Source organism: Stegastes partitus, unplaced genomic scaffold (assembly GCF_000690725.1).
Source record: "Stegastes partitus isolate 25-593 unplaced genomic scaffold, Stegastes_partitus-1.0.2 Scaffold99, whole genome shotgun sequence".
NCBI lineage: Eukaryota > Metazoa > Chordata > Actinopteri > Pomacentridae > Stegastes > Stegastes partitus.
In genome coordinates, this window is record NW_007577830.1 from 96192 (window position 1) to 109907 (window position 13716).

General features: G+C 41.8%; 1 protein-coding gene across 1 annotated transcript; it reads right to left on the bottom strand.

The window, feature by feature from the left end:
* Positions 1-2218: 2218 nt before the first annotated feature.
* map2k2a (mitogen-activated protein kinase kinase 2a) lies at positions 2219-11244 on the bottom strand. Its single transcript, XM_008277494.1, has 11 exons — positions 10554-11244; positions 10139-10349; positions 8646-8792; positions 7782-7859; positions 7339-7390; positions 5032-5156; positions 4179-4392; positions 3964-4028; positions 3805-3866; positions 2860-2905; positions 2219-2768 (listed from the first exon to the last, which is right to left on the bottom strand). The coding sequence occupies exons 1-11, from the start codon at positions 10640-10642 to the stop codon at positions 2658-2660; spliced, it is 1200 nt and encodes a 399-aa protein (XP_008275716.1). The 5' UTR covers positions 10643-11244; the 3' UTR covers positions 2219-2657.
* Between the last annotated feature and the right edge of the window lie 2472 nt (positions 11245-13716).

Genomic DNA, 13716 nt, shown 5'->3' on the forward strand with positions numbered 1-13716 from the left:
GGACACACAGCTGTTGTTAATACCCACCTTTCTAGTCCACTTGGGGTACTCTGGTCTATATATGTGCAGTACAGCGACTATGTGCAATAGAATAGAATAGAATAGAATAGAATAGAACTTTATTGATCCCTTTGGTGCAAACCTCAGGGAAACTGCTGTACCAGAAACATCAACACAACACCAACACAACATCAGCAACAATAGTAACAACAACAATAGCAACAATAATAATAATAACACTGGATACAGTAACAAAATTTGCCAAAGTGCCAAAATATTCCACCGTCCGGTGATGCTCTATCTCACCCCAATGTCCTCACTCCTCACCCCTCGCTCCCCACCTCTCCCCGCTTGCTGCTCAATACTATCAATACCACGGCATGTTGAAATTTTGCAGTAATTAAGCTACACACATTCAAACTAAAAACCAGTTCTAAAGAATAAGATGGGACGTCCCACCCTGTAAGTTGACAGAACTGGTTCTTTAGGTTTGTTACGTATAAAACCCCGGATGTCTGAATCCATGTGTTTAAGGTGGTCATCAAAACTACCGTTTTAAAGCAGAAATGCTTCGTAATGGCGCTGACTGCAAAGTTGGCAGATAATGTGTACTCTAGCATATTAAAAACGCCATATGGACATTTTAACAAGGTAAAAACTTGTCTTCAAATACTGGAAAAGTCCCTGCACAGTACTCACCATGTGTGGTTTGATGCAAACCCATGCCAGGGTGACTGAAAAACCACAATTCCCAGTAAAAAGAGAGGACCTCAGTCATAAAAATGACTGCTACAGTGCTGACAACCATATCAAAGGATCATATTCTTGAATGAGTTGAACATTTTAATTGCTAATCTGCTAAATCGGACTTTTGTCCAGTTGAGATATAGATGCAAAGTAATGACGTGGGTATAAATGAGAACGAAACTTGTAGTACATTCACAAATAAGTTTTATTTTAATCTTTTTATACATTATAACCATATCCAACACATTTTTATATTATAATAAAATGACTCTTCTCCTTGTCATTTACATAAATCAAAAATTTGTATATTAAGACTGCAAAATAGTACTCCTGTAATTTTTGTATATAGCTTTGTACACATACAAGTGACAATGCATCCATTTTGCTCTTAACGAATGCACATTTTGGGGGGGGAGAGGGGGGGAATAAGAAAGGGCAGCCATAAGCAGAGAGAATACAAGAGCTCTAGCAAGACGGCAGGCTAGCAAGTAACACCACCACCATGTGACCAACACTGACCCGGGTTAAAATGTTCAATCAGACCCTCTGTACTACTCGAGAGGCCTGTTCCACTTGAAGTCGGCTTGGAAAAGCGTTTTAACTGCATTTCAACCCCAGTCTTTTCCCAAAAGTGAGCCTCTAGGTTGGTTGTGTCCCAATAAAAAAAGCTTGGAGCGCCACACTTAGCAGTACGGTGAAAACATAACCAAATACACTTCAGGGGAAAGTACAGACCAACAACAAAGAGAAAAAGAAAAATCAAATCAGTGATTGAGATTTCATATCGACATTGCAGAGATTCAGGCTTTTGATAAAAACACCAGCTAATCATCCCCATCATGATCTTGGGAAATAAAATACACATACAGTATTAGAAAGATAATAAACCATGCTATATCATCCCATGAATACATTTTGATCATTGTTTTCTCAATGTCAATAGAGACATTCTGGCATATATCAGGCCTCCACATTATATGCCTCCTCCCATGTGAGACATACAGTGTGGGATGTGAATTGAAATGTAAGTTGAGGAAACAATGTCAACACAATCAGCGTGTAGATCACTGAATGCAAAATGAGAACATTCAAAGTACACTGATATACTGTCATGAATGTGCATACAAGAAAAAAAAAACAAAAAAAAAAACAGATCAGCAATTGAAAAACTTTAGTAGTCATGAGTACCCTCTTTGGTTTGTGACATTGTTCACAAAGTGATCGCTCATTTGCCAAAAAAGTGAAAATGACTCCTAACTCGCCCTTTTGTCCTGCGCTACTACTCGCAAATTTGATTATTATATTGAAGGTAATTGCAAGGTCTCTGCGAAGAGCATTTTAGCATGTACAAGTCAGACAGAATGATTTGAAAATCAAAACGGCTGCATTCACCTTCAATAAAACCAAATCGGAGTTTGCAAGTAGATAATAATTTCTGGATTTCCCTGTCACTTTCAGCCCAACAAATCTCTACAGCAGGTTATTTATTAAAACACAGTCCCACAAGCCATCAACCGTTGCCATAGAAAAGATTAATACAGAATATTCAACAATACAAAAGAAGTTTGTCAATGCAAATTCAGCTGACACACTGGCAGCCCTTCAGTGCTTTACATCCTCTGTAGCAGTGTGGAGAAGTGAGCTGTGGCTGCTCTTGACACTGTCATGGTGAAGCTGTGGTCTTACAGTACAATGACTCAATGGGCCCTGCTGCTGGTGAAGAAATAAACGGGGGGAGGGGACGGGGAGGGGGGGTGTGGGAGCCAAAACGGTTTTACCCAAGAGCAAGATGAAAAAAGTGCCAATATGTGTGATGGCTTGTGTACGTGTATGTACAGTATATGAGTATGCAGAGAGACCCAGAGGTGTGTCAGGGCAGTGTGTGGAGGAGGGGCGGGGGTGTTGCTGGATCACTCAGTGCCGCGGGTGGGAGTACTGGGCTGGTTCAGGCCCATGGTTTTGCACAACCAGCCGGCAAAGTCCACTTCCTCAACTTCTGATCGCTTGATGAACGTGTGACTCTGAAAAAAGGCAGATTTCCGTTTGTACTGGTAGCACTACGGACACAGGAAAACGAAGAACTCGTCGACCAAACAAAGTGTAGGTACTCACCATCAGCATCTTCAGATCTGCTCTCTCAGCTGGGTTTTTGATCAAACTGCAAAACACAAATGAGACCAAAAAAAAAAGGTTAATGAAGCAGCCCCTCCTCTCAGAAATGGGTTTCGCTCATCGGATGTTTGCAGTTCACTGGAAAGTATGACGCAAGCGCAGACACTCAAAGAATGTTTTCATTCAAAGTTTTCTGAGCTCACCTTAAACCTGAAGTTAACACATGTATGTAGAGGATGATTTTGTGGCATCCAAACAAGTTTGGAAGTCAAATATGCAACTTAGGGCTGAATAAATAATTGAAATATTACCAATATGGCGAAGTACAATATCCACATGAAGTATTGTGGTGGTACAGAGAAACACCAAAGTCATTTTCTCCAGACGTAAGGGAACATGTTTGTCTGGTACAGACAGCAGAGAAAATCCCATCATTTGTTTGGACGGAAAAGAAAATTGAAAAAATTATCATTTAAAACCAAATGTGACTCATAGTTAATTGCAATATGATTCTTTATGCACATCGTTCAGCCCTACTTACACATGTGCAATGTGGAAATTTATAACATTTAAAATCCAGCAGTTGAACTTCTGAAATGAAAAATATCTGCATAATTCATAGTTTCCAAACTTTTCATCAATGGGGTTGGAGTAAAAGCAATTTTTAAGAATTATGGAAAAACCAGATCAGGCAAACGGTTACATTCAAGAGGATTTTTGTATTTTTGAGGATGTTTACGGTTTAAGTTGCAGTGTATTGTTTTCAAACTACCTTAGCACCGCGTCGGCTTCAACCTCTAAGTACGAAACAAAATTAATGTAAGATTGATGAAATAACACCAAGAAGCCAAGTGCAGCAATGTTAGCTTTTGGTCTATTCTCAAAATCCTTTTTTTCCATAGAACAGATGACAACACTTCACAAAATGTCATTTTCTGTACTCACCATTTTGTCACAAAGTCCTGGAAGTCACTGGTGAAGACACCGAGCGGAAGTTTAGGAGGAGGCTGAGGAGAGAGCAAGAATCAAAGATCAAAAGTAGAACAATCAGGAGTGTGTGTGCGTGTGTGTGTACATATTGTGCAAATCAGTTATTTCTCAGACCTCATTCACAATGTAGTCCAAAAGTTCAAAGATAGCCATGGCAGGTCTACTGTCCATTCCATGTCCTGTGGAAAAGTTGCAAATCATGGACACAACTGAAATCATTATCCACAACACATGAGTTTAAATCAAATCTTAAGCAGGCTTTTTGTGTCACTGGTAACTCTGCACAAATCCACATGTGCATTTCTGGTAAATGTTTTTGTTTTTCATACCGCTCACGGGCCGGCCCGGTGGTCTGGGCCTCTGCATGTTGGTGTGAGGCTCTCCTTCGGCCCCGTCCATGACGGCCCGTCCGAAGATGGCCTCCAGCTCTTTGGCGTCTGGTGGGGGGATGGGGTAGCGGCCAATCGCCAGCTCCACCAGGGACAGACCCATGCTCCACACGTCAGACTGAACCGAGTAGTGAGTGCCCTGCAGTCTCTCCGGCTGTTGAGAAACACAACTACGTCACGGGGAGCAGGTAGAGCCAAGACGCCAGGCAGGAGAGAGGGTTGGGCAGAGGGCTGGGCAGGGAAGGCACAGGAAGTGGAGGAGAAGAGCGGGAGGGAAGGGGAGGAGGGGGGGGGGGGAAGGGGAGGAGGGGGGGGGTGTTATGGCAAGGAATGGTGGGGTGTGGTTAGGGCAAGAGGACAGAGGATGCGAAAAGGCTTGGCAGGAAGCGAAGAGCGGCTTTGAACTGTTTTAGTTAGAAGGGTGAGCAAGGACAGGTGTGTGTGTGTTTGGAATTACAATCAAAGGGCAAATGTCCCTATTCCAGTGGTGCTTTGTAGGTAAAAGATAGAAATAGGATGGGACGGACAAGCAGATTTTGGCTCTGCACCCACCGGGCGTCTAAGAGTGAGGGGAAAGAAGGACGAGACAGAGCGAGCACAGTTGCCTCCCTCATTGCCAAAGAGCCCTTTCCTGGGCACAGCCCTCTGTTCTTGGCAGGGGAGTTAGGGAGGGCCAGAGGAAGGCGGAGGGCGGGACCAGTGAACAAGAGCCATGTGAGAAAAGTGGAGAAGGAAAGTGGGGATAGGGCCAGAGGAAAAGGGGTGGGGGCGCAGGCGTGCAGAGCTGACTCACCGACATGTAGGAGCGCGTTCCAACAAAGGAGTTGGCCATGGAATCTATGAGCTGGCCGCTCACACCAAAGTCGCACAGCTTGATCTCCCCGCGAGAGTTGACCAGGATGTTGGAGGGCTTGACGTCTATATGGCAGAGGGGACGTGGGCAAACAGACAAATTAAACATTACAGACTCCCTTCACACTGCATCTCATCCGTCATCCGTACTCAACACCTTACAATGGACGGTCTGAGCTGTGCAAGTTTTGTCGACATGAAAATGGACTGCTATGCTGTTGTGTTCTGTGCAGAATGTTTAGCGAAAGTGAGAATGTTTTCAAAAATAATGCTATAAAAAACTCAAATCGAGGAATAGTTTTGTGACCACCCTTTGCCTTTAAAACCACACCAATTCTCTGACACATACTTTTTTCAAGGTACTTGGCAGGTACGTTGCTGCCAATAATTTGCGGAAGTTGCCACAGTTCTTCGATGGATTTAGGCTGTCTGAGTGCCTTCTGTCTCTTGAGGTAATCCCAGACTGACTCCATGATTGTTGCGATAAGGGTTATCTGGAGCGCATTTGTTGCAGGACTTCTTGTTCTTCAAGATAGTGCTATAGCTGTAGCAGCGTAGGCTGTTGTTGTCATGCTATACAATGAGCTCGGGACAAATCAGATGCCTCCCTTATGGCGCTGGGTAAGAACCTAAACATCTACACATGGCTGCATACGTGGGTTTGTGTATAAACATGGGGATATATGTAGGGGGACATGAACACGATTGTGTACATATGACTGTGTCTGCTGTATGATAGCAACATGTGCACTTTAATCTTCTCCTACACATAAAAATCCTCCACGCAACATAAAAATATTCTGAGCAGGACTACAGTCTGCCATGAGGGCTGCGGGTGGGACGAGCAGCAACCCCCCAGCTCTTGCTAAGCCCCTGTTATAAACAAGCCCAGTCCTCCACAGATCCAATTCATCACCGAAAAACATCCTGCAAAATAATGGTGTGCGTCTGAGCCCTGCAATCTGTCCTCTGCGGTGTGTGACCCCCTCCCACCGACCAAGGACATGTGGGGAGTGACTGAAAAAGAGATGGCATGAAAGAGCGGGAGAACGATGGAGAAAGACACGGAGGGAGGGGTTAACAGGGCGCGGCTGCTGTATAATCACATCTGAGAGGCTGTAATTACCGCCTGAGCTCACAGACAACTCCATCCTCGAGTACCACCGACCCTGTAGTACTGTGAAACTTCGCTGCCCTGCGCTCTGCACGTCTGACCGCTCCCTTCGCCAGTACTTTTCACAACAGCACAGCACACCCATGGTCCCTTCACCGGCGCGCTGTGACAAACTTCCGACTTCGCGACTTGTGATGTTGTTTGAATGCAAAGATAATGGGATTCACTGAGCCCTTCTTTTTCTACAAATTTCTATGATCAGGAACTTGTGACACTCCCAAATAATAGCTTGCTTTGTGGTGAGCGTGCCAAAGCTCTCAGGATGTTGATGCAGTGCATATGGAGGGGGGGGGGAGAAAAAGGCATGAAGACAATTAATACAAATCTGAATGAAAAAGTGCAGAGACGACTGGAGCCGGTTTAGTTAATGTGGCGGATTTCAAGTGGTTACGCTGACCAAACAAAAAAAAGTCCAGACATTTGGAAATAGCAGTCATACCTTTATGGTTTTAGTTATTGTGTCTGAGCCTGTTTCAGACCAGCAAGGACAATGTCAGTGTGGGAATTTAAAAAAAAAAAAATACAAGGTCTGAATCTGTGCTGGTCGTCACACAAACATGAGTAAAAATGGAATTTAATACTGAATAGATGGGAATCATTAGGTTCCCCACAACAAATGTCCACAAAATATCCAAACTGGCCTTTTGCTAAATGAGGTTGAAAATGCCATAAAACTTAACAAGTAGTGTATCTATAAAAAAAATAATCTTTTGGTTGTCGTGCTCATAGATTATGTGGAGTCAGAGTTTCTTCATGGTTTTGGTATCATTATTTCGAAAAGTAATTCAGAGGAATTTAGCCAGTACATAACCTAAAAGCGATGTGTGAAAAACACTGCAATAAATAAAATGTTTGAGAAGGAAATCTTGGACATACAAGTTCATTAATAGTCCGACTACGACATGAATGTTTGAAAACACTCCTTAATGTTAACGTACATTCATAAATAATTCTTTCGGCAGCTCACTGATTTTGTGAACTCCACATTTAGAACTTGTACCGCACTGATTTGAAAATATAACTGAAGAGATTTTGAAAGCAATGTGACTTCTATAGACTGAAGAACAGTGTTACCTCTGTGCATGATCTGGTGCTTCTCCCGCAGATAGGCTAATCCCCTCAACACCTGTAAACAAAAGGGTAAAACGTTCAAAACAAGCACACAGGAGGCAAAAATCTCAGACAAGATTCCATGTACACACGTATAACAACAGGCTTTGTCTTTGGTAATTCCATTATTACACTTTGGACTTGATGCAGGAGTTTAGGTTGAGTAAGATACAGTAGGTGCTACTGTTTGGGACTGATGCAAGACTGGACAACACACAGCTATTTAAGCAACACCGCAAAAGACACACACCCACAATGCGCAATGTGTACGCAAAAACATGTCGAGTAAGAATATTTTATAAGAATGTTTACGCCAATCACAAGTGTCATACCTAGAAGCTTCTCTGCTCGAGTCATCTGGAAAATACAGAACTAGATTTTCAAAGCAACAGAAATAGCGTACGTACAGCTATGCTGACTTTTCCAAGGATTTCTTCTGGGATTCTTCTGGCTTCCTTGAGGACCTGGTCCAAGGATCCTCCGTCCTGTAGAGACAAGAAACACCCATGTTAAGATTTACATAAAACTGCACGTGGCTCTTTCTGGAAAACATATCCTTGGGCTGCACATTCATTCATATTAATCACAACCACGATTTTGGCTTCCCACAATTAAATAGCCATGATTGACTGTGAAATTGACATTTCAAATGCTCAGCTCATAGAAAACTCCAGTCATCAGAAACAGCCCATGTAGACAGAATCATTTAGTTTCAACTTGGGTAAATCTGACATCACAACGCCTTATTTCACTCTTTTCAAAGTATTTTTAGTCACACAGCTGTGAAGATACTGGAGGCTTCTCTGTGCACAGCTGCCTAGCTAATGTCTACTGTAGCCTAAATCTGAGGCGTTTAAGGAACACCGGCAAATTGCAGTGTTTAAGTTAAGCAGATGAGCAGCAAGTGTAGCGTTTCGGGGACAACTATATGTGTACGTCGTCTTCTGGAGATGCACTGAGATGAAGAAGTCTTTCTGGAATTTGGCACAACATGGAACAAACGCACTGTTCTCTTTACTGAAATTTGAGAAGTGCACAAACATACAATGTCCTTAAAACCAATAAACAATCCAGATAAATAATCAGGATCTCAAGATTGAACAAAATGATCATAATTAGCATTTTGGCCATAATCATGTAGCCTTATCATATTCTTACTTTTTTTGTAATTAAAAAAAAAAGTAAATAAATAAAAGTAAGATGCTTGTTCCCAACAAAAATATGTTTGTGTTTATGGGTAGGAGACCCTACTGGCAGTCTTTGTCTCTCACCATGTGCTCCATACAGATGCTGATCTCCCCATCGCTATAAAAGGCCCCATAGAAGCCTACAATGTAGGGGGAGTTGCATTCATGCAGCACCTGCAGCTCTCTGATAATCTGGTTTCTGATGGCAGGCTTGATTTCCAAATGGATCAACTGAGGAGGGAAAAAGGTGAAACCATTAAATGCCGTTTTGACAAAGATGCAGAAAACAGATGCAGTTATATCACTTGTCGACGTCTTTGTAACAAATTTAAGAAGTGGTGGATAAAAAAATACTAACATTTTGCGTTGTGTTAGCAATCTTAGCTCGGGTGAATTTGCATTCAAGCAGAATGCCTCATTACACATTTCCAAGTGGTTCCACGTTACTTGTGGCGCTTTCAGTGGAAATTGTAGCTTGGTATGTCAACTCACACTTCACAGCCTACAAGATTGAGCTTGTTTGAGTTGCTGTTGGAGAGTCTAACTGAAGTCCTAACAACCTGCTGTCAAATGAACTGTGCAAGGAATCAAATGTAGGGTGAATAGATTATTTAAGTGGTCAACAGGTTCTGGAGGCATTTTTGCACGGCTACCGTTGTGAGGACATTAAGTCATTATCCTAACCATCACAACTAAGTTCCTATCACCAACCCTTACAAACAGCCTAAACCTCTATGTCTTGACCTTTAAAATGCCCTTTAAAGGCGGTTGAAAAAGTGAGAAATGACTTTACCAAAATGTCCTCACTCTGGTGGTCTAAATCTAAAACTGTTTCTCATAAAGCTAACTAAACACACACACATGCTATAAAATTAATGATATCTTGGCAAATGTTATCTCTCGTAATAGACACATAAAAAAAGATAATACTTTTGATAATGATCACTTTAGATTTAGTTGTTTAAAAAAAAGGCGCCAGGCACGTTAAAATGAAAGTGTATCAGCGCTCTCTGATAAGACAAACGACGTGGCTGAGGCACCGCTTGTAAATTTCCTCAGACATATCTCCCTGCTGAAATGTTTTTCTTACTCATAACAAATGCTCCACTCAGCATCTATCTGTGATAAGCATTTCTCAGATATATACAGACATTATGTAATACAGTTGGTCTCTTTTTCCATTTGGTGTTGGACTCATCAAACCACTTAAAGCTCATATTTTTAATGTCAACTGTTTAAACTCGACAGTGCTTCCATCAGCCCACAGCGCGGGTATATTTACGTCAACATGTAGGTGACGAGAAATATCACAGCTTACAGGGCTTCGAAAATCTTATTTAAGTAAATAATGACTGCCCTTGTGAGGATCACTGAACAGTTTGTGTTTCTAAATCATGATAAGAATGGTGCCAGTAAGAAAGCAGTGCTATCATGCACATGTGGGTCCAATAAACAAAAGCAACAACCTGCTGTGGTGCCATGATAACATCTAAACAATGATTCCTCAGAACAACACTGGAATGTGCACCTATCATCTTACAGGTTTCACCTGCAGCAAAACACAAAACGACATTCACCTTTCGAGCCATGACCAGACCCGAGGGTTTGTGGCGGACCTTGTTGACCACTCCTCCGTTTCCGGCACCCAACTCACATATGGGGTCAAAATCCTCATCCTTCAGCTCCCCAACCTGGGCTTTCTGGGTGAGGAAGGCCTCCAGTCGTTTTCTCTGCTGTTCGTCCAGGTCCAGCTCGCCCAGTTTCTTTTGTAAGGCCTCAAGGTTGGCTCTGTGAGGAGGAGACATTTGCTTTAACAGAGTTTAATAAACAGACAGAGAGAATGTGTGAGGCAGGGGGATCTCCTTAAATGGTGATGCAATGAATCAACCTGATGCACAGCCAGGAAACGCTGATAACTCACCTAAGCAGACAGAGCAACAGCAGATTTACTCCTGAACACATTAAATTTGAAGTGAAAGCAGTGCTACTCACTCAGATGCAGCATCAATGGTGTTGGAGGTGGCCTGTCCCTCCCCAATGGGCGTAATGTTCAGGGGAACGGGTCTTCTTTTGGGAGCCATTTCAATAACTACCCCAAACGACTTTCTGAAAACAGCACTAACCTGCAGTGAGCTGGGCAGCTGCTAATCTAACCTTTTCCTTGCTCGAAAGTCTGCCTGAAAAAGCAACAGGATCAGCTCTGGATGGCTAGTAACTTGGCTAGCTAACGTTAGCAAAGTTAGTACACTTTCGGTAGCATGTCAGTTAGCTAATTTGGTGAAACGTACCATGCCGACGTGGCCTTTAAAAGCGAGATAGTTTTTCTGGTTCATTAATTAAATTCGGAGTAAATACATGTCTATTTCTCTGCTTCTTCTGGGTTATCTACCTGCTGCTACTAGCCATTAGCCACCTAGCTGCTACTAGCTAGCGCCAGCTCTTGGAAAAATCGTGCCCTGCGTCTCCTCAGCCCCCCTCGCTTCTCAGCTTTCACAAGACACCGCGGTTTTAACCGGCAGCTACACCGGGAGACCGACTCGGCAGGTTTCCCTCAGCATCCGAAAAACGAATCCCTCCGTGTTGCGGTTCGGGGTGTGGGGCTCCCGGAGCGAGAAAAAGGGCTTCGGCTCCGACTGCTGGTGCCTCAATACAGGAAGCAGCAGCTGCCTGCAGCATCAGACCTGTGACACCCACCGGGAGAACCGCTCGTACACGGACCGACACTGTCTGACAAGTTGATACGAGATGTGCAAAAAATCTCACGGGGGATGCACGACAGCTGCAGCTTATGATAACACCTCCGGTATGCTGTTTTTAATGAGTTTAACCGTATCTTATCCGCCCTCTGCAGCTTTCTTATGTGTTTAATGGCAGTTTGTAAACACGCAATAAAGCACAGTACTGCCACCCACTGGCCGCAGGGGGGAACTGCAGGTGTACAATCATAGAGGAGAAGCACATTTTAAAGAATTATATATAAAAAGATAAAATAAGATACTTTCTTGATCCTTGAAAGAAAATTACCTTTACAGCAGCTACAATCACAGCCAAGAAACCACATTTCTGGCACAAAAACTAGACAGAAGTACTTCAACGTACTGAAGACTTAAAGCAAAGTGTACAAAAACATTTGTAATACACAATGTGCAAAACATACAGGACAGAAAATATGCAAAATGACGTGCATAAAAAATATCTGCATATCTAAAACCTGTATATAACATAAAATAGAAAAATATCTTTGTAAACACACAGAACAGTCTCAGAATATAGATAAATATTTGAAGAGTTCAATTGCAAAAATTCATTTGTAGATTTTCAGAAAACTATTTTTTGTCGTTTGCTTGAGATAATATCAATCAAACTGAAGTTGAGTGGATTTGACATGACAGAAAGAGAGATAACTTAAATTTGATTGATATTGTCTCAGGTAGATGATGGAAAAGTGGGTTTTCTGAAGGTTTGTGAAGATGGAATGATCTGTTTTTGCAAATGAGCTCTTCATTTGTACGTGTAATGTAAAAACAAAAAAAGAAATTCAGCCATACATTCATACATCTGTGCAGATTCTCGATCATCCAGGTCATAATAATCCCATGAGCTTCAGTAAAAAGCAACTGAATAAAACAGATTTCCGTTATTTGTTTTATAAAAATTGAAAATGTTGGTTCAACATGTACAACATTTTTCAACATTTTTCAACTCATATCTGTGCAACTTTCTAAATTAGATGTAAAATAAAGTGATTTTGATGAAATAGCGTGATTTGGTGAAGTTTACAGATGACCCAGAGCCAATCGATGCCTTCTTTTACTCTATTTTAGACATAAAGTTATGGATGGAAGAGAATTTTCTTTTGCTCAATCAGGAAAAAAATGAAACATTACACACTGATGGTGAAACTCCGAGAGAGAGAAAAAATGTGAATCTGCAGCACATGTCAACAAGTAAAAAAAACCCCAGAGGTCACATTGACTCAAATATCAATTTTGAGCTTCACATTAGAAGCATAGCAAAGAAGGCATTTTATTATTTAAAGAACACTGCCATCGTTGTCCTCTCAAGCCAATACAGAAACACTATTACAGACTTTTATTACCTGCAGGGCTGACTATTGTAATGCTCTCTTATCTGGTCTCTAGAAGAACATATCTCAAACTCAGCTGCTTCAAACTTGAGCAGCACGTTTGTGGACTGAGACCAGAAGGAGAACTTGCATTACACTAATTCTAAAGCCTCTGCACCGGCTACCTGTCTGTTTGAGAATTGATTTTAAGATCCTTTTGTTGGTTTATAAAGCTCGTAATGGTCTTGGTCCGACCTGTTTATGGGACTTTTATCCTGTGAACCCTCATGTCTACTGGCCTTTTAGTTAAACCAAAAACCATAATATGAACCACAGGTAGAAGCATTGTAAACATTACAGGGCCTATATACAATAAACAGATCGTACACTGATGTTGAAGAAAGCTCATCATCACAGGAGTTCACATTTTTAACTCTTATTTGTGATGGCATGTTACATTATTGACTAACATCAAAAAATATGTTCCCCGAGTACCAGGACTGTCAGTATTTATATTCTTCTTATCACACTACCTATGGAGGGGCAAGTTCTCTCTGTTCTAGATAATTCATCTTTGTTTGGCCATGGTTTGTCATGTTTCTCTCTCACCTTGCATAGGACTGTATCACTGATTTCCCTCTGATCCATCACAGGAGTACAGCTCTCCGTAGGGCGAGTGTAACTTCCTGCATCAGTGGCGTTTCTCTCTAGGAACTCCTTCACATTCTCACACACTGTTAGCCACCTGGAGAAACAGAAAAACAACCCTCAGTGCTTCTTTTCCATCAGTTACACAAAAAAGAAACACATAACTGCAGCATGAAAATGGCCCTATGTTCTGACTTTTTTATATTTAAACCCATAACCAGAGACTATTGTTGATCGACTTGTCCGTTATTACAGATTCTGCATCAATGACTTGATGTGAAATAACAGTGAGAATTCAGTAGTTGCTGAGATATTGTTGTTAAAACACAGCCTTATGAGGACTTTTTTTTTCTTACAGTCCCAAGTGTGTGCGATTTCTAAAAGAAATAATGAAAAATGGTCACTGCATAAAAATTAATATTGCATCAGAAATTCATCCAT

Coding starts and splice junctions, on each gene's coding strand:
- map2k2a (XM_008277494.1), bottom strand. CDS start 10,642: ATGGCTCCCAAAAGAAGACCCGTTCCCCTGAACATTACGCCCATTGGG. Junction 7,860..8,645: donor GCATCTGTATGGAGCACATG/GTGAGAGACAAA, acceptor TTGTCTCTACAG/GACGGAGGATCCTTGGACCA. Junction 2,769..2,859: donor CAGATCTGAAGATGCTGATG/GTGAGTACCTAC, acceptor GCCTTTTTTCAG/AGTCACACGTTCATCAAGCG.